Raw genomic sequence first — 19,039 nt, 5'->3', positions numbered from 1 at the left:
CGGTTCTGTCAACGCTCTCCCCGCGGATGTTTTACGAGGTCCCTGACGTAGCGGTACATGCCCGCCTCCTCGACCGGGAAACTATTCGGATTTCGAGTCACTGATCGCGCGACTTACGAAAAACGGTTCTCCGGGCCCCGTGGCTAAGCCGAGCGCTTCCTCTTTCCTTAAAAGTTCGGAGTCATCGATGTTAATTGTGAGGGTTCGGTGATCAATGGTGATTGGTTCCTCAAGGAAATCCGGCCCTAGGTATCGTCATATATCACTTTTCTGCTCTTGAGAAATCGGATGGTTTTGCCTACCGGGAGAAAACTGAATTTTGGAAAGTAAAGGACGTTAAGGATTTTGAACATAGCATCTTAAGAAAGGGGTTCCCCCCTCTCAAATATCTCACGAGGGATAATCTTGCGCATTACCGCCCCTAAAGGCCCATTCCCTTCCATACCTAATCAAGTCCGATCATTGAGACTAAGAAAAAATTCCATAATTTTAACCTACTCTAAGGGAAGATTCTCAAACCTACCTTGAAATTTACAAAATTTGCCGGTTATTTTCCTTCGTATCTTGTATCTGTTTTGAAGTGGTGAATCATTTTAATTCCTTTAATAACATTTAAGCAAGTCCGTATCAACCTACATATAAGTGAACATTATAGACTGGAGATGTTGCATGTGTGAGAGATTTGCGATTTGACAATTGATTCTCATGTAAAAGTTTGCGAGAAACACGATGGTGCCCTCGGTTTTCTCTGAAATCCATTCCGAAGCTCAAAGAAAGCTCTCAAGTTGAGTCCAAAATGGAGGGGATATCCCACGCTATCCTGAGAGTCCATCTCTACATTAAGACGAACTTTTCATGCAAAGATAGGAGCAAATACATAAACAGGACTGCCACTTTATTTGGGGACTCTAAAATTGAAAACACGGCAACCCTGCTAATGTATTTGCTCCCTATCTTTGCATGGGGAGTTTGTCTTGATGTAGAGGTGGACTCTCAGGATAGCGTTGGATATCCCCTCCATTCCGGCCTCAACTTGAGAGCTTTTTTTGAGCTTGGGAGTTGATTTCAGAGAAAATCAAGTTGCACCGTCGTGTTTCTAGCGAACTTTTACCCATGAAGCGATGGTCAAATCGCAAATTCCTCACACATGCAACATCTCCATTTTCTCCGTGACATTTGGACGTATTTCTACCAAACAGACCTATGTGGAGGTGAGAAATATGGGGTGTGCTCGTTAGTTCTCTGGCCGTAAGAGTGAATGAGAATAATAAAGCGCCAGTGACGTCAACGGAGATGGAACCGCCGTCGTCCCGCTTCGGCCGCTTCCGCTTCGTATTTAACTCATGAGCCCTGTCCACAACGCTCTCTTGCCATGCCCGCGGCTCATGAATCCCGCATTCAGTTGGCACATAGGTCTCTTTGATAGAATGTAAAATCCTGCTTTTCCAATTCTTCAAAAGGAATCACGCCCATTTTTACATTGCTTCTTAAGCAGCTTCGACGAGCACACCCCATATTTCTCACCATAGGTCTGTTTGGTAGATATCCGTCCCTTTTATCTTTTGTCTATCTTGGAGGAGATCAGGGACCCGTGACACGCGACCGGACTTTTACTCTCGGCCGAAGCATCGTCATCTTGGGCTTATTTTTGTTGTTGTTTGTGTTGCAGAGCCGGCTCGGAAGACGAGCGCGGAGGACGGGCGAAGAGTGAAACCAGAAGCCGAGACCGAGGTCCAGACCAACGGCGACCAAGAACCCCCGGCGCAAGTCAAAAGCGTCCAGGATATTTTGCTCACGTCCGGCGTCTATCTACCCGGTAAGTCGCCTTCTGTCTCCGCATGGATGCGGGAACCCACCGAGTGTCCTGAAAGTTGGGATGGGGAAGAATCGAAGAAAGTGAAGGAGAGTGAGCTGCGGGCTGATTATTTACATTGATAGACAAATCGATAGACAAAGAAGACATAAGGAGTATGGAGTCTTGCCCTCCTGTTAAGAGGCGGCTCATTTATGTGCAAATTTTAACTTTTGTTTTTTGTTTTTTCGGCGGTTGAAAAAGGGAATGTGAAACCCGAAACGTCCCGTCAAATTATTTTTATTCACAGCCTGTACCCGTGTTCCTCTCATTGCATTTACATATTTTGGGCTGATTAAATTGTTACCTATGGTATCTATGGCTATTGGTTGAAATGGGTGGTTCTTATAGACTAAGGGAGAAAATGATGGACTAATTCGTCGCCTGCCTGACATAGGACCGTAACTACAATCAGCAATGAACCCTATTGTCCATACAATTAAATGCTTTACCGAGCTCATCTCAATATGTATAGTTATACTCTTATATGTCAGCCGGGCGACGAATTATAGGGTCCTCCATGGGTTGCCGTTAGTTAGTTCGAATCCCTTATGGATCGGGCAGAATCGAGGAAAGTAAAGGAGAGAGAGCTACGAGCTGATTGTTGGAATTGATAGACAAAGAAGACATACGGAGTATAGAGTGATTCTATTGGTTAAAAAGGGCGGTTCTTATAGACTAAGGGAGAAAATGATGGACTCAATGGGTCTCTTGTGGGTTGCCGTTGGATAGTCTATTACTTACCTCCTTTGTCCATTGCAACCACCCGCCGCTACCAATAGGATCCTCCACATCCTTTTTGTCTGCTTTGTCCATAGCTCTGTCCACCAATCTCAACAATCAGCCCCCTAGCACTATCAATCGAGAGATCAATCAACATCTCGTAGTTTCCCGGACGAAGGAAAATTGCAATTTGTGAGGAGAAATTTGGCAACATTGAAATGTAGTTACGTTCTTTCGTGGAGGAAACAACGATTTGTGACCGTATCTATGAAGAGGGACCCGATTCTCTTCGAGAAGACTTTCCAAGAGAGCCAACTTCAAGGCAGTAATTCGAAATTGCGATTTCGAGTTCTCAACGAGTAACGTTCTTTAAGAGCATTCGGAGCAAACTCCTAGTATAATATTCTCACCCCAAAGCTTCTTTTCTTCGGGTGCATTTCATTTTTTATAACGTCCTCTTAAACAACGGATTCCTTGGTTCTGACTTGTATTTAAACAGAACATTTTGTGAGCCGTACCTAAGTTGTTTGCATGCCTCACAAAAACACGAACAAAACCCCGAGATATTAGTATGTAACAAGGAATAGAGTCATGTCGTGAAATCACGAAAAAATTGCATTTAGGTATGTTCATTTTTGGCCTGATCTCTATTTCGTTGACGTTTTGATGTGTAGGTTAACTTCCTGAAAGGTCAATGAATCATTACATTTTGTATAGCTTATCCATTTGGGCTACATTTTTCAATAAGAAACTGCAATGTCTTATTCATCCGCACAAAAAAACCGAGCTTATTCATGACATTCTCAAAGTATGTCCTGTTTGAGCGTATTTTTAAGTAAAACTTTCCGCCCTGTCTTGATCAGATTTTCAAGCTCAGGGGACACGGACACCCTCGGTTCTTCTTACATGAAAAGATAGTAAACCTTCGCCTGCTTTGGTAGCTTGTGATGCACCCGTACTTCCGTACTCAGGAAAAAACGCAGTATGAACATTCGATAGTTGCCGATTTAAAAACATGCAACATAGATGAAACCTTCACTTTCGTTGAAAGTTATGTGTTGTCTCTTTGGATAGATTCTGATACTTGAGATCAAATTTCGAGAAACATTCTGTGAAACATTTGGCGGAAAATATTGATACACTCAGAAAACAAGTATGGGGAGAGTGACTTACCGGCCGAGTTATGGATCATTGAGCCGTAAAATATAGTTCGTAGAGCCATGTTTATAGGTTCACGACCAATAAAGTATGGCTCAGAAAGCCATACTGTAGACGGTAAGTCATTTTGGTTAGAAATTATGGATCTCCGAGCCCTTTTTAATGGGTCTCAGAGTCATACCTTTTTTTGAGTGTAGGTTTTCCAGGAAATTCGCGCTTTATCAGGGGAAATTAGGCAGTGTCTGAAAGATCATACGGCGTTCTCCCTCAGCACGGCAGCTTAGGATGGTCCATTTAAATTGAGACCCGCTCCTATTTTTTCGCCGACAGAATGTGGTCGGCTAGCTGAAAACCCTCAGAAATTCAGCATAGATTCACGATAAAGTCGCTCGGATGCAACCCCTGCCGGCCGGCTCCTGCCCCGACAGATTAAGTCAGATCGAGTTACGTTCGACTCGACGAGTTGGCTTCTCCAAGTTACGCAACGGAGCTACAGGTAACGAGACTCGGCCACTAATAACTAGGAGCTCGGCCGGATGATTCGATTCCACCCTGATCTGATCTGATTATGGCCAGACAAGACTCTGCCGTGCTAAGGAAGAACGCCGTAAGAGCCTCCAGCCGTTGCCGTATCTCCTTCAATGAAAAACGAATTCACGGGGAAATTGGGAAGACTTTTTTTTTTTCAAATTTTTCATACAATTTTTCATGTAATGGAGATGTTGCAAGTGTGAGGAATTTGCGATTAGGCTATTGATTATTTTGTAAAAGTTCGCGGGAAACACGATGGTGCCACTGGTTTTCTCTGAAATCATCTCCCAAGCTCAAAAGAAGCTCCTAAGTTGAGGCCAAAATGGAGGGGATATCCCACGCTATCCTGAGAGTCTACCTCTACATCAAAACAAACTCTCCATGCAAAGATAGGGAGCAAATTCATCAGTATTCATGCCGTGTTTTCAGTTTTGGAGTCCCCAAATAAAGTGGCAGCCCCGTCAATGTATTTGCTCCCCTTCTTTGCATGGAGAGTTTGTCTTGATGTAGAGGTGGACTCTCAGGATAGCGTGGGATATCCCCTTCATTTTGACCTCAACTTGAGAGCTTTTTTTGAGCTTGAGAGTTGATTTCAGAGGAAACCAGTGGCACCATCGTGTTTCTCGCGAACTTTTACATAAGAATCATCAGTCAAATCGCAAATTCCTCACACATGCAACATCTCCATTTTATCTAAATTATCTGAAAATTTTAAGGGAAAAGATAGAAAAGTTTCATCAAAAATACCTGTTTTATCCGGTGAATTTGGCAACTCTCGAAAGTTCATACGGCGTTTTTCCTTAGCGCGGTAGGACTGGGATGCGACCACCTCTTCTGATTCCGATAATCCCCGCAACCGGACCTGGAGATCCATCTTAGCTCGGTCTACGCCTCATAAGGCGAGAGGATTTTTTTAGATGAGTGGAAACTTTATGAAATTATTATTTCGTCACTTGAAATGAAAGCGCCAGATATCATCACTTCAACCCAGAGTACAAACACGTCTGTAATTTTGAAGCCAGGTCATGGTGTTTTTTGAATAATAGCTACTTGATCCGAGAGACCAAGTGAAAGTTCAAAACAGCATAAGCTCTAGCAGAACACCTGATGGCGCTTAGGGTGGTTTTTACCGAGTTTTGCTTATTTTCGTATCCTTTCGTAAAAGTCTCCGAGATCGTCCATAGTATTCATTTAAGATATCTGATTCGAAAAGACCAGGTAGATGTCCAAAAAATCCAAAGCTCCAACAGCAACACTGGATATAGTTTCGAATGTTTTGTTGCGAGTTTTGCCTTTTTTCTTACCCTATCGTTAAAGTCTTTGAAATCGTCCTTGAAAGTCATTCACAATTACTGATTGGAAGGGACCAAGAGAAAATTATTATGATCTTAAGTTCTAGCAGAACCTCTAATGGCACTTGAGATGTCTTTTTGCGAGTTTTGCTTACTTTCCTACCCTTTCGTTGAAGTCTCCGAGATTTTCATCATAAGTCATTCAAGGTATTTGATTTGTAGAGTCCAAGTGGATGTTCAAAACGTCATGAGCCCTAGCGTTAACACCTGAATGTGTTCAGAATGTTTCTAACTCCCACCCCTTACCTAGAGTACCTACAAATATATGGGGAGAATACTGACGTGTCGGAATATGGAGCTTTTAGGGCCTATAAGGGCAGCCAAGTATCTAAAATGAAAGAGGTCACTGCCGAGCTTCAGATTCAAATGTCAAAAAACAATGGCCAAACATGTTTACAAATGAGTGCTCTTCCGCAAAAATGAACGACTTTATGCAAAAACTAAGTCAAATGTGTGCTTCACGAACGACGGTTCGAAACAATTTTACTAATAAATTACTCTGGATAATTTGAATCTACAGTTTGGCTACCCTTTTGGACCCTGAAAGCGCCATGACCTAACTTCAGAATAGAGAATTTGCAGGTGTCTGTTTGATGAATTTCGTGTTTCAGTGGAAACTACTGAGTGAACTGATCACGAGGATACCTTTGGCTCATGAATTGAACGATTATTGGAGGAAATATGACAAAATGATCTTATCTGCTAAAATACGTGTGTTTGAATGGGAAATGCCGCCAGATGACGTCACTATATAGGCGGTATATTTTTTCACTTTTACGTCTAGTTTTATACTATTTCCCTTATCAGAAAAGAAGTATAAAGAAAACTGCGAAATCAGCTCTTGAAGCACTTTCAGGTGAAGCAATACAAAATTCGCATGCAAATTCTCTATTACCGTCTTGTCCATACTCTCCCTATATGTAGGTACTTTACCTTTACCTAATGACTCCATCAGCTCATGGCTGACGTTTCAGAACACCCTATGCTCAAGCTCGAGTTTCGTCTCAACTGAACCTCAACGACGCGCGTACGACATCGCTTCTTTTTTCCTGCGAGCATCGGCGATGATCCATTCGCAACGGCGGTTGTGCTGAGCTTTGTACCCTCGTCCGGGCACTTGCCTCTCGTTTGCTCCTAATGTATGTACTCAACCAGTCAGCACGAGGGATGGCGGGGGAGGGAGCGAGAAAGCAAAAGGTCATTCAACGCTCGGCCCAGGCTCGCTAAGCAGAAGCCTCTGTTTATAGCAATAGCGTATGAATCAGATGCTATCAGGGCAAAATATAGAGCTAGTCGCACGGTTGATCGGGGAAATTATTAAAAGAGTGATTCCTGTTCATCTATGACATGCCGAGCTGGGCTTATACGAGCCACCATTTCCTCCCACTGAAAAGTTGGATCATCGTGGCTCTAGTGGTCCGAAGTCAAGTCCTGAGCTGAGGAGAGTACTGCCGTGCTAAGGAAAAACGCCGTTTGAGGCGTTGCCAAATTTCCCCCTGCAAATCTCCAATTTTTAAGGAAATTTTTTAATCTCTGTATACCAATTTCGCAGATAATTTTGTTTGTACACTGGGAAAAAAAAAAAACACACACACATTGGATCTAGAGTCCAGACTCTTGAAAACATTGACAAGAAAAAGGACTCTTGATTCAATCAGATTTAAGCTTAAATCAAAAGGAAATCCGCTCAAATTAAGAGGCTTGGTTCTAGATTCAAGCTTAAATCTGATTGAATCGAGAGTATTTTTTCTTGTCGATGTTTTTAAGAGTCTGGACTCTAGATCCAATGTGTTTTTTTTCCCAGTGATATCACTCGGTTATTTTTGTTCAAATATTGCGTGTATCAAATATTCAATGATGAAATGATGATATTCATCATTGAATTGTGAAGCCTACTTTCATCTTCAGAACGTCTTGTCTGACACCTTCCATATTCAACCATCTTACTGCAGTGCTCAGTTTCTTCGTCAGAATTCCACGTCTGTACGTACGTTTTAGAGAATAATTACAAGTAGCTCCTCTTGACTGATGCGTGACATTTGAAGAAAGTGACACTTCTGGTTCCGTGCGGGAGATGGACTCTCGATACTTAGCAGGAAGGTCAGGACGTCACCTTTCTGTCGTAACTCTATTTTTGAACGAGCCGTCCTGTCCATTTAACTCCTTTCTCTCCAGGGCTCGTGTGAAAATTGAGATTCGTCGTTCCGTCTGAAGAGCGACGAGGAGAGAAAAAATTACCCTCCGAAGAGGCGTTTGTTTTTGCCAAGAGCTTCTATGAGATCCCGCAGATTGGTTGAGCTTTCTAGCCTCTAATGCCTCTCCATTAATGTTCCTGCGTATTCCAGTTAATCTGATAAAAAGAGCATCGCTCGGAGATGGGTCGCTCATACGTCTCTCTCCAGGAACTCTATTCAATGCAGATCGTAGAAATCGGGTTCATCGCTGTTGCAAAGGTGTAATAGTCAGATTCGCAAACCGCGTGTATTGGTTTGTAACGTTGCAGCTCTTCTGTCATGTTTTATTTGTGGTTAAGAGCTAAAGAAGCGCAGGTAACGATTGTGGAAAAATTGAGTTGTTCGCACTCTTGATGCACTTAATAAAGAGATCCATTTTTGAAAAAAATGTGTAAAAAAAGAAAACAAATATTCAGCTTATAGCCGATTCTCTCTTCCTCTGAAGAAAAAATCGGCTAAAAGCTCAATATTCGTTTCTTTCTTTATGAGAAGCTAAAAACCGAATAATTTTATAAAAAAATGCGTTATAATGTTCAAACACTAGGCCCATGATATTCTCTGCGCCCGACTGGAGATATCCTGTTTGAACAATCGTAAATTCCTACCACAATGATTCAGTTTTTTGGATCGCAAAATTTCACATAATTTTCCTTACCCTTTATAAATTGAAGCTTTCCGCTAATTTTTAACGTGGTCCGTTTCTTTTTCTCTAATTTCTAAGTTTCTAATTCTTTGATTCCAGTCCCTGACATAATGCTTTTTATTCTTTGAAATGAATCAGCAGCTTGTTCAAGTTACTCTCCGACGTGAAAGCTCTAAAAACAGTCGTGTTCTGCAATGTAGGAGTCAAACGCAAGAGGGGACTTATTCCGCATTCCAATCGGCAATCCGTTTCGCCAGACCACCGATAAAGTCCAAAGAATTACGGTGCATTTAGCGTTCATTAATAAATTCAGAACCCCACGGATTTAAGAGGTTAGCTTAACGGTGCGCGAAACCTGCCCGATAACAAGTTAATTACCGAGACTATACGGAGTGTTTCGGAAGTCCTAAAAATCTAGGTTTTTTTTACCTTAATGTATGGGAGTTAACAGTTCAATCGAGTTTTAAATGGACATCTTAGCCGAAGGCATTGACAAGCTTTATTTTCCCTTTTAGAATACAGATCTATTTGTTGGAAACGCAATAGGTCCTCTAATCATATAGTCAATTTACTCACAATGGACCATTGGATGCGGTGATAATATGAGCACCCTATTACATGTTTTCTCATCAAAGTGTCTTGTAGAAAACGGTAAACATGTTGAAAATGTCCAAATTCAACCTCTGAATGAGGAAATGAAGTTGTCTGTGCTCTATATAATTCAAACCTCCCGCTCTCAAACTAACCGAAGTCCACTCGAGTCCAATGTTGTGTTAAACTAGTTTAAGACCATTTTATTTTAGAGTTTCGAAATTTTTGTGCTGAATCCTCTCTAGAAGTCTACAAGCTCCGTAAATTGTAGTTTCTGTACAAATTTAACCAATATACTGCCGTGCTAAGGAAAAACGCCGTATGAACGTTAGAGAGTTGCCAAATTTCCCTCGATAAAACAAGTATCTACAACACTCATAGATATTTATCCTTAAAATTTTCAGATTTTTTAGATTGAGTTGCATACAAAATTGTCTAAAAATTTCGAAACAAAGAATATCCACAATTTTTTCATTAAATTCGGTTTTTATCGGAGAAAACTTAGCAACGTTTGAAGGCTCATACGGCGTTCTTCCTTGGAACGGCAGTATACGCATGTTTCGTAATCCTTTAATCGGACTGAATTAAGCAGAAAGGAACCAACCCACATTTTGGAAAAAATTGAGTTATGAGTGGTTTTGAACTCAACCACTGCTCTACTATCTATCTCCAAAAATTCAAAGTTTTCGTTGGAGCAAATTTTGCAGAAATTGAACTTGAAGTTTATCTTTTACATTGAGTCTTATGCAGGAGCCAAACTTTAAACCTCTTTTTCTCGGTTCGATCCCGTTGTGGCTTGGTTCCTTTCTGTTTAACTCCGTCCAATCCTGAGTCTGTCTCCAAGTCGGATGGAACACTCCGTATGTAGATCCCGGAGTCATCAGTGTGAACGGAACAATAAAATAGATAAAAAGCACGACAGTCACGAAAACTGGAATTTAAGAGGTTTCGCCCACTTGTGCTCCTCGGAAGTTTAAAGAACCGGGTTCTGTGACGTACGTTCGCGTGCAACTCTGCCGTGCTAAGGAAGAACGCCGTATGAACCTCCAGGCGTTGCCAAATGGTCTTTGATAAAACACGAATTTCCTGGTAAACTTATGAATATTTTCTTTCCAATTTTTCAAATCCTTTTGCTCGCAATTTTACCTACAGTTCCTGAAAATTTAAAGGAAATATATTCATAACTTTCCTCAAGACTATACATTTTATCGAAGGAAATTCGGCAACTTTCGAATGCTCATACGACGTTCTTCCTTACTACGGCAGAACTGTATTAGTGAAAAACGTATATATTGCCTCGTCTTGACCCTCACACACCGTTACCTCGCCCGTTCTCGACTTTCAGTCAGATTCTTTTCTTTGATTTGGCCAAAATATATTCAGTCAAGATAAATTTAAATAAAATATAATCAAACTCCTCTGAAAACCATCGTAATAATGCACGAGAGTTGTGCTGGTATCGCAAAATCGTATTTTGATGGCTGAATTCGTTGTTTTCCGAACGAAAGAACGGAACTCGCGGACGTACGGCGGGTGAGCGTCGGGAAGCGCCCTAGTTTATTGTAAAAACAACTAATACATTTCGTTGGACGTTCCTCACTGAAAGTTTCACCTGGTTGTTCTTCTTCTTTTGATTGCACGCAAAATACTCAGGACAGCTCTCGCACAATCATATTCTTGTAAAAAGTGAATCTGTTTTAGCACTGGAAAAAAACACATTGGATCTAGAGTCCAGACTCTTGAAAACATTGACAAGAAAAAATACTCTTGATTCCATCAGAGTTAAGCTTAAATCAAAAGGAAATCCGCTCAAATTAAGAGGCTTGGTTCTTGATTTAAGCTTAAATCTGATCGAATCAAGAGTATTTTTTCTTTTCGATGTTTTGAAGAGTCTGGACTCTAGATCCGATGTGTTTTTTCTTCCAGTGAGTCGATTTTGCAAACTTGCATCATGTGATAAGACAAATCAAAAGTTATGTGACATTTTTCAAAGATGTTCGGCAGAGTTGAACTTTGAAGTCCGCATACGCTTTTGCATGAGAATATTCTCAAAATACATTGAAGAGAGGCCAATTTTCTTACATTTTCCAAGAAAACTCCCTAAATCTTCCTTTATTTTGTACCTAGAAGACCCAGACCACTTCTATAATAGAAGGTACCAGGCTGTCACCAGAAAATTTCTCTAGATACCCCTGTGTCAGTTGCTGCTATTATTTCTGCAGTCTGCCATGCCGAAGGAGGGATGATGATACCTAGTGGCGTGGCGTAAATGATCGACTATCGACAGTTCTTCATTCGAAGCTATGATATAAAATCGATTATTAGGGTGTTCTTTGCGAACACCCTGTCTATCGATCCATTTCCACGGGTTTAAATGGAGAATCAGTTGATATATCGCAAAACACGCACGCCAATGGTGGTATCCGAAATAAAGCTACGAAAGAGTTTAAGACTCAAAGTAGGATTGGTCGGACAGAAATACACCTGTTGAATTACCATATTTGATTGGCCATTCAATGAATGAGGTATAACTGCGACGGAGAGTTGCCATCTGCTAAAAATTTACCATTCCCCAATAAAACGCGCAGGAAAATTGTGTTTTCCGGTACCATGTGACAATAGTCCAGCAAAGGCGTCGCAAAATTTTATGGTGTCTGAGTGTTTTATGGCGTCCCGGGTTTCGATTACCAGGTCGTCGGAATGTCGCAAAAAAAGTCACCATGAGATTCTTCGCAGTCAAATCGTTTTAAAATTTGACGGTTTAACACCGTTCGATGGCCGGTATTCGTGATTTTTCAGTCCTGATACGACAACATGACTGTGTCCAATTTTTTTCGGCTGTAAGAAAGAATGATTCCGATGCAAATAGGCCGGGATAAAGAGGTTTGCTCTGTAATTCAGGTGTGAAAAACTAACATCGGATTGTATTTGACAGACCCGTAGGACCTAAGTATTTCCGGCGGTTTCATTGATTCTCCGAAGTAAATCTATTATATCCAGTTATGCTGATTTAGTGTGATAATACAAGCGGTATGAGAGGATCGCGAGGTTTATAACTTATTCATTATCATTTTTCCTCCGGATCTGTAATTTATAAACACTTCGACCGAGCTGTCAGATTTGCAGGTGTGGTAATCCAATCCTTAGATTTTGTGTCTTTTTTTTGCTGGAAATAAATGAGCCATCCGCAGGTCTACAAAACATATTTCCGCACATTAAGCCAAAGATTTTAGTTTTTGAAGAGAGCGGATTTCGTATTCACACAGCGTCTTTCCTTATGCAATCTCGTGTTTCGGGACGGTACAACCGAACAGGTTTGTGGACATCTCTTCGTCCGGAGATTTTTAGTGTAAATCAATTTTGTAGAACTTTTTTACAAATACAAATACATTATCTAAACTTTGCCAGGTTTCTCCGAATTAAATCGAGTTTTCTGCAAACATTTGAATTTTTTCTGTAAAATTTTCAAAAAAAACACTAAGAAATGACCCGAACTGTACCTAACAAGGTGGTGATATTGTTCTGGGTCTTCACACCATTTTGCGGGGAATACGAATCCAAAAATTTCAATTAGAGCTCAAAATTTTTGTCCAATTTAAATTTTTGAACTTTTTGGCTTCGCTTTCTCCGCGGGATGGTATGGATCCAACGCCATTTCACCACCTTGTTTTTCAGAGGTTATCAGTCATTGGTATCTGGTGTACCTAAAAATCTCATTCGAAAGTTTTCAAAATTCACTTTCAACTGAGCTCCTTTTTACTCTCATAATTATCAACGATAAAATTCGTCGATTTTTAGTCATCCGAAAAGTTTGTATGAGTCTTTTAGATGCTTTTTGACAAGTGACTGCTTCGCGGTAGAACCTCTTCAACCGATCAATGCCTCAGGCGTCATGCGTCACGCATTACGCGTTAGTTTTATGATTTAAAATCATAAAAAAGATAATATTTTACGAATAACGGTGGAACCATGGAATGATTTGCCGTTCGGACACCTTAAATTAATTTCCTGAAAATCTCAACTCTCCCTTTATACTCTCAACAAAAAGTTGAATCCTATGAGCCAAACACGAAATGTTCTTCATAGATCTAACTATTCAATTTGTCAAACTGAACAATCGGATCATGAGGTTTCGATTGCATCAAACTGTGGTGATCCTTGTTCTTGAACCAAAGCGATGAAAGTAGTCCGGACGCACAAGGTTCGATACTACGGACCGAAATTTCCAGAGACAGAAATTTCGGTCGAACAAACCGAATCTGTCTGGAACAATGAACTTTCGGCCCGTGCCATCGGCATTTCTCCCCAATGCACTGTTCTCCTCCGCACCGCGGCAGAGTATCCTATGCTACCGACTAATATCCGTCGGTAGCGCAGACCGAAAAATTCCAAGCTTGACTTCTCGAGGTCCCGTGAAACGGAGCCTTGCATTTTAAGAAGATGCAAGAGGCCATAAACTCCAACCGCTCAACAGTGGTATGCCTCGTCAAGGGAAAACGTCGTATGAATACTCCCTTGTAGCCAATTTTCACCCATTAAATATGAATCTCCTAGAAACCTTGTTTTTTCCCGAAAGTATTTTTCTCCGAAATTTTCGAAAAATATTACCAGCGCTTTGATCGCATCCTTAAGGAAGTCTATATCTAACTCTCCTAAAATGAGTTACTCGCTCGTATGGGAAAATCCACACTTAAAATATACCCCAGAAAAAACTACATTTCATGCTAACTGAATATTGGAGATGTTGCATGTGTGAGGAATTTGCGATTTGACTGTTTATTCTTATATAAAAGTTCACGAGAAACATGCTGGTGCCACTGGTTTTCTCTGAAATTCAGTCCAAAGCTCAAAAGAAGCTCTCAAGTTGAAGCCTAAATGGAGGGGATATCCCACGCTATCCTGAGAGTCCACCTCTACATCAAGACAAACTCTCCATGTAAAGATAGGGAGGAAATACATTGACAGGGCTGCCACTATATTTGGAGACTCCAAAACTGAAAACATGGCAATCCTGCTAATGCATTTGCTCCCTATCTTTGCATGGAGAGTTTGTCTTGGTGTAGAGGTGGACTCTCAGGATAGCGTGGGATATCCCCTCCATTTTGGCCTCAACTTGAGAGTTTTTTTTGAGCTTGGGAGTTGATTTCAGAGAAAACCAGTGGCACCATCGTGTTTTTTGCGAACTTTTACATAAGAATCAATAGTCAAATCGCAAATTTCTCACACATGCAACATCTCCATTTGGCAACACTGGAGCCTCATACGTCGTTTCTCCACAGTACTGCAGTGGGAACCTAGAAGCCGTGCACGTCCGAGGAGTGACAGCTTTTACGGTGTCCGAAACTTTACCCCGCGAGGGCCGGGGTCGAGGAACCCGGGTGCTCAACGATGGGCGGGGGAGGGGTTGGGGGTGGAGGCGGCGTGGAAATCGGGGGTCATCAATCATCGGGAGGACATTGTGCTGTCGTCGGTGGTATCGGTGGCTAGGCCCGCCGAAAAACCATCTGTTCCCTTGTAAAACAATACGCTCGGAACGTGCCCCGCGCCGCGACGGGCATTGCTCGGGGTCAGTTGCATCCAGCCAGGGCCGCTGCCGCTGGCGTATCGTGCATCGAATTAATGACGAATTTACGCCGACGGTTAGGCCGGCTTTCCATCTTCAAAAAAGTGCTTAAAAGTGGGTTATCGGTGGTTCGGGTTGTACCGCTGGCTAATGAGGGCCGGATTCAAGGGGTGGCCACATGGGCCGCGGCCCATGGCGGCAATTTTGCAATTTTTCAAATGTAGGTATGACAAAAAATCGGATTCAGAAAAAAAATTACGAACAAGAAAAGGCGACAAAATCTCTCACTTCCAGAGAGTACACACAGAAAAAAATAGATGGTGCTGACGACAAAACCTTCTGTTCACAGTGCTCCTGCAGTTTCTTTGTTACTCTTACAGAATTTTTCTGTTGTGAGAACAGAACTTCGGTCGTGGGAATAGAGTACTCCGTTCCCCTAACCGAAGTTCTGTTCTCACAACAGAAAAATTCTGTAAGAGTAACAAAGAAACTGCAGGAGCACTGTGAACAGAAGGTTTTGTCGTCAGCACCATCTATTTTTTTCTGTGTAGTAAGTTCTAATTGTGTCGTCTTCCGGTGATACAAGACACAGAATCTTTAGTTAGTCGAGTCTGGAACGGCGCGGCGCAGAGAGCAATGATGACGAGGACTTGAGATGAAAAACAGAAGCCCTCGGCGCAGCGGTCGGCATTTAACACACATTAGCGCCTTCGAAACTGCATGAATACTTCGCGCATTGCGTCAAACACAATGTGGTGAGCAGCGGTCGATGTGAAACGCATAGCGCCTACAAGACTGTATGAATACTTCACGCATTGCGTCAAATACTGCGCGGTCAGCAGCGGTCGACGTGAAACGCATAGCGCCTTGAAGACTGCATGAATACTTCGCGCATTGCGTCAAACACAGTGCGGTCAGCGCAGCGCGGCGGCAGAAGTTAAAATTATTTAACCGCATATATTTTTGTTCTCTCATAATATTTGTGTGCATTTCTTGTAAATGGAGGTTGCAGATGATACTATTTTCAATTCTTTGAGAAGCCGCCTTCTATGCTCATGGTGCAATGCTGAAGGAGAAGATGATCAGCCTAGGCAGATGCATTGGACTTTTCAGGACACATTTTATATGAAATTCTATTTAAAAATTATTAACATCCCAAGAAAAATACTCAAGTAACTATTTCATTGAGTAAATCTGGTAACATTCGAATTGCCGTACGATGCTCTTTCTGAGAACGGCAGAAATCGATGCACGTGTTTTCGTGGTTCGACCGACGCGACACAACGCATCGAATCCGAAGCATGAGAGTGCCGGCCATGACGCAACCAGGCAACACACCCGCAGCTGCGCTCGACCGACCATGCAATCTATATCGTATCTCGCATCTGAAAAGCACATCTGTATACTCACCTATCCCCCATTGTTATCAGGTTCCCGGAAAGGTGAGTGATCAACCCGAACCCGAGACGCGGCTCTGGGACAACCTCCCCCTCTACCTGGGGGAGGGGGGGAGGCAAAAATCGTAGACGGGGCTAACACAATTACCGCGTGCTTACTGCTGACGTCCGATGCCCTTGCTGACGCAAACATTTCATTTATCCGCGGGATTTTATCGCCGAGATCTGTGTCGCTCTAATAGTTTTAAACAGACTCGTCCGGTTTCAACATCAGCCGTGCTCAGGAAGAGCGCCGTATGAACTTGCAAACGTTGTCCAACTTCCTCTCCTAAAACGTGAATTTTACGCGAAACTTACGATCAGTTTTCTTCAAAGTTTTCAGAGGATTCGACTTGCAATTGTCTCTTTTTTACCCGAAAGCGCCAAGTAAAAGCACCCCTAACTTTTGTTACAATGTCCTAGTATTTCGAGAGCAATTGGGCAACCTTTGAATGTTTATACGGCGTTTTTCCTTAGCACGGTAGGTATCTCGACGGTGAAACTACCAAACCACGTATCTCGTTTGCTGTGTTTAAAACTCTCCACCCCTGTTTTGTTTTTTTGTTTTTTTAAAGGAGAACAATGCAACATCATTCCTTGGAATTTCCTCAGAATTGACTTCACATGGAGACGAAAAGTCATTGAAGTTTTTCAGAATTTACATAGCCTGGTTTTCCACATAAGAAATTACGTATGACTGGAAGTCTGCGACGCCGCTAACCGAGATACGTGGTTTGGAAGTTTGTGGAAATTTGTACGTTAATCAGTATGGAGCGTAGGTTTTTGACGCTCCAGCGCTTGTAACGCCTTCATTCACGACGTGAAACTTTACCTCTCACACGAAATCAAAATATTCATATCTACAATCGCCGTGTACTTGATGTTCATTTTGACATCACCTCTTTATATTTGGGTTGTATACGGTAAGGGAAGGGGGGTGGGTCAAAAATTGAAAACAAATTGGAGACGTAATTTTTATATGGCCCCTAAATCAATTCATCCATAAATATTAAACGTGGTCCTCGTTGGTTCGTTGATTTTGGTCATGTAAAATAGTGTGCTTATCGCATTCCTCGTAGAACTTCACCCTTGACAATAGCAATCTTTAAATGGTTGCACCGTCAAAGTGTCCCATCATCATGCTACACAATCAGACCGTATTCGGAGAAATGTAATTTTCTTCGACGCGAAGGCAACAAAGCACAAATTGCTTCAATGGACATGACTGCAGTTGAATTCAAAACGTTCATTCTTTTTTTCTCTATCCGTTTTCCCTTGAAGATGACCCGCTGAGGTTGAAAAATTATATTGGTGCACGTAATCGTGCGCGAAACAGTGACAGACATTGACATAAAGGACATTGAAGAACGCGGAGTTTAATTTTAATTCCCTGGAAATGACTTCCTCAGACCTGTAATTGCTGCTAATTCAGTCCGTGTGCCATCGCGGTCAAGAAAACCACGCTTTTTTCTTAGTTTGACTTTGGAATGGGATGTTTCGAACACTATATAATCTCCCCAGAAAATATATTCGAACCTGGTAGGAGATAAACCTATCACGGACCTTAATGCACATCGCAGAAATTTAACTTTCATATTCTTGAAATGTCGTGACCCATCGTTCAATTTAAAACAGCTATTAGTATAATGATTCTGATTCAGTTAAGATTTCTAAAAACCTGTTGAAAAGGTTTTTAACTTTTGACTCTCCCATACACCGCAAATTTTTCAAAATGTTCAACATTAAAATATTACGCAGAGGAGTTGTCTTGAAATCATCCGATTAAAGGGTGGGTCTTGGCTGAGAAGGAAAACCCCAATAGTTATTTTAGTCCGAAAGTCAATGTGACGGTACGGGGTGATGGTCATGGATCACAAAGGTATTTCGTCCCATGAGTGAATTATTGTCAATTAAGACTAATTTAAAATCATTTCATTCTCCCGACACCTCACTTAACTGTGATCCGAACATCCATCCGTTGTTGTCGAAGTGTCCCACACCTCGTTCTGAATTATTATATAACTACAATGCAAGTTGGGTTATAATTTGCAAATTCGCTCAAGTTAAAAATTCACCTAGAATTTCACTCTTGAATTGAAAATCACTTTTAACGTGAACGTTGTTTTCCAGGAGTGCCTGTGCGCTTTTTGTAGGCAATCATGAATGTATTCCTTGATGTGACCTTTTTAACCCACAGGCGGGAAACATTTTTAACGTTTAACTGTTGAGCGTGACAACAGTTGTAATCCGGAATGTCACGGCGAGATGAAGGTGCGGAGAGTTTTACCCACGCGTTGAATCTTGTAGAAGGAGACCTGTCCAAGTCGAACCCTTTGAATAATTTTATGCATACTCGAAAAATCATTATCGAGTCCTACAAGTCACAACACACCCCAGTTTAGTCGGTGTTATCCGGGCCCGACCGCCGGTAATCCTTCAAATTATTCGGTGGACCTCTTCTAAAAGGAAGTCCCCCCCCCCCCTGTTTATTTGACCCTCTCGTCTGTATTGTAAAAAGAAGTTAATATAATTTATAAATTGGTTGCGGTAGATGCACAAGTTGGAAGACAGTAAGCAGTGGCGTGGCGTGAACGATCGATTATCGATATTTTTCCATTTGAGGCTGTAGTAAAGAATCGATGATTAGGATGTTCGTTGCGAACGCCCTGTATATCGATCTTTCCCATGGGTTTAAATGGCGGATCAATACATAAATCGCAAAACACGCTACGCCACTGACAGTAAGTTGGGAACGTAAAGTAACTAGTGTTGCACCAAACGGCGTATCTCTTAGAGAGAAAATTGTGCTCTCATGATCTTTTTCCCTCTGTATTGAGTTTTCCGGGTTTCAGGTTTTTTTTTACGCACGTTGGCTAAAAAATGTCAACTTACTGTATTATAATTTAATACAAGAGGAAAATTGACTAATCCACCATGATGAAGAACCACCATGATA

At 41.7% G+C, this 19,039-nt stretch overlaps 1 protein-coding gene across 2 annotated transcripts in view; it reads left to right on the top strand.

Annotated features, from left to right (window-relative positions):
- The window catches only part of LOC109042300 (puratrophin-1), a 586,997-nt gene that overhangs the window by 237,326 nt on the left and 330,632 nt on the right, over positions 1-19,039 (top strand). For both annotated transcript variants that reach the window (XM_019058962.2, XM_072304834.1), the window contains exon 3: positions 1,670-1,816. In XM_019058962.2, the coding sequence (XP_018914507.2) occupies positions 1,670-1,816 (147 nt within the window). The remainder of the gene's footprint in view (positions 1-1,669; positions 1,817-19,039) is intronic.

This window comes from Bemisia tabaci, chromosome 10 (genome assembly GCF_918797505.1).
Source record: "Bemisia tabaci chromosome 10, PGI_BMITA_v3".
NCBI classification, from domain to species: domain Eukaryota; kingdom Metazoa; phylum Arthropoda; class Insecta; order Hemiptera; family Aleyrodidae; genus Bemisia; species Bemisia tabaci.
Note: the sequence above shows the minus strand (reverse complement) of the source record. Positions and strands in the feature narration are given on the sequence as shown.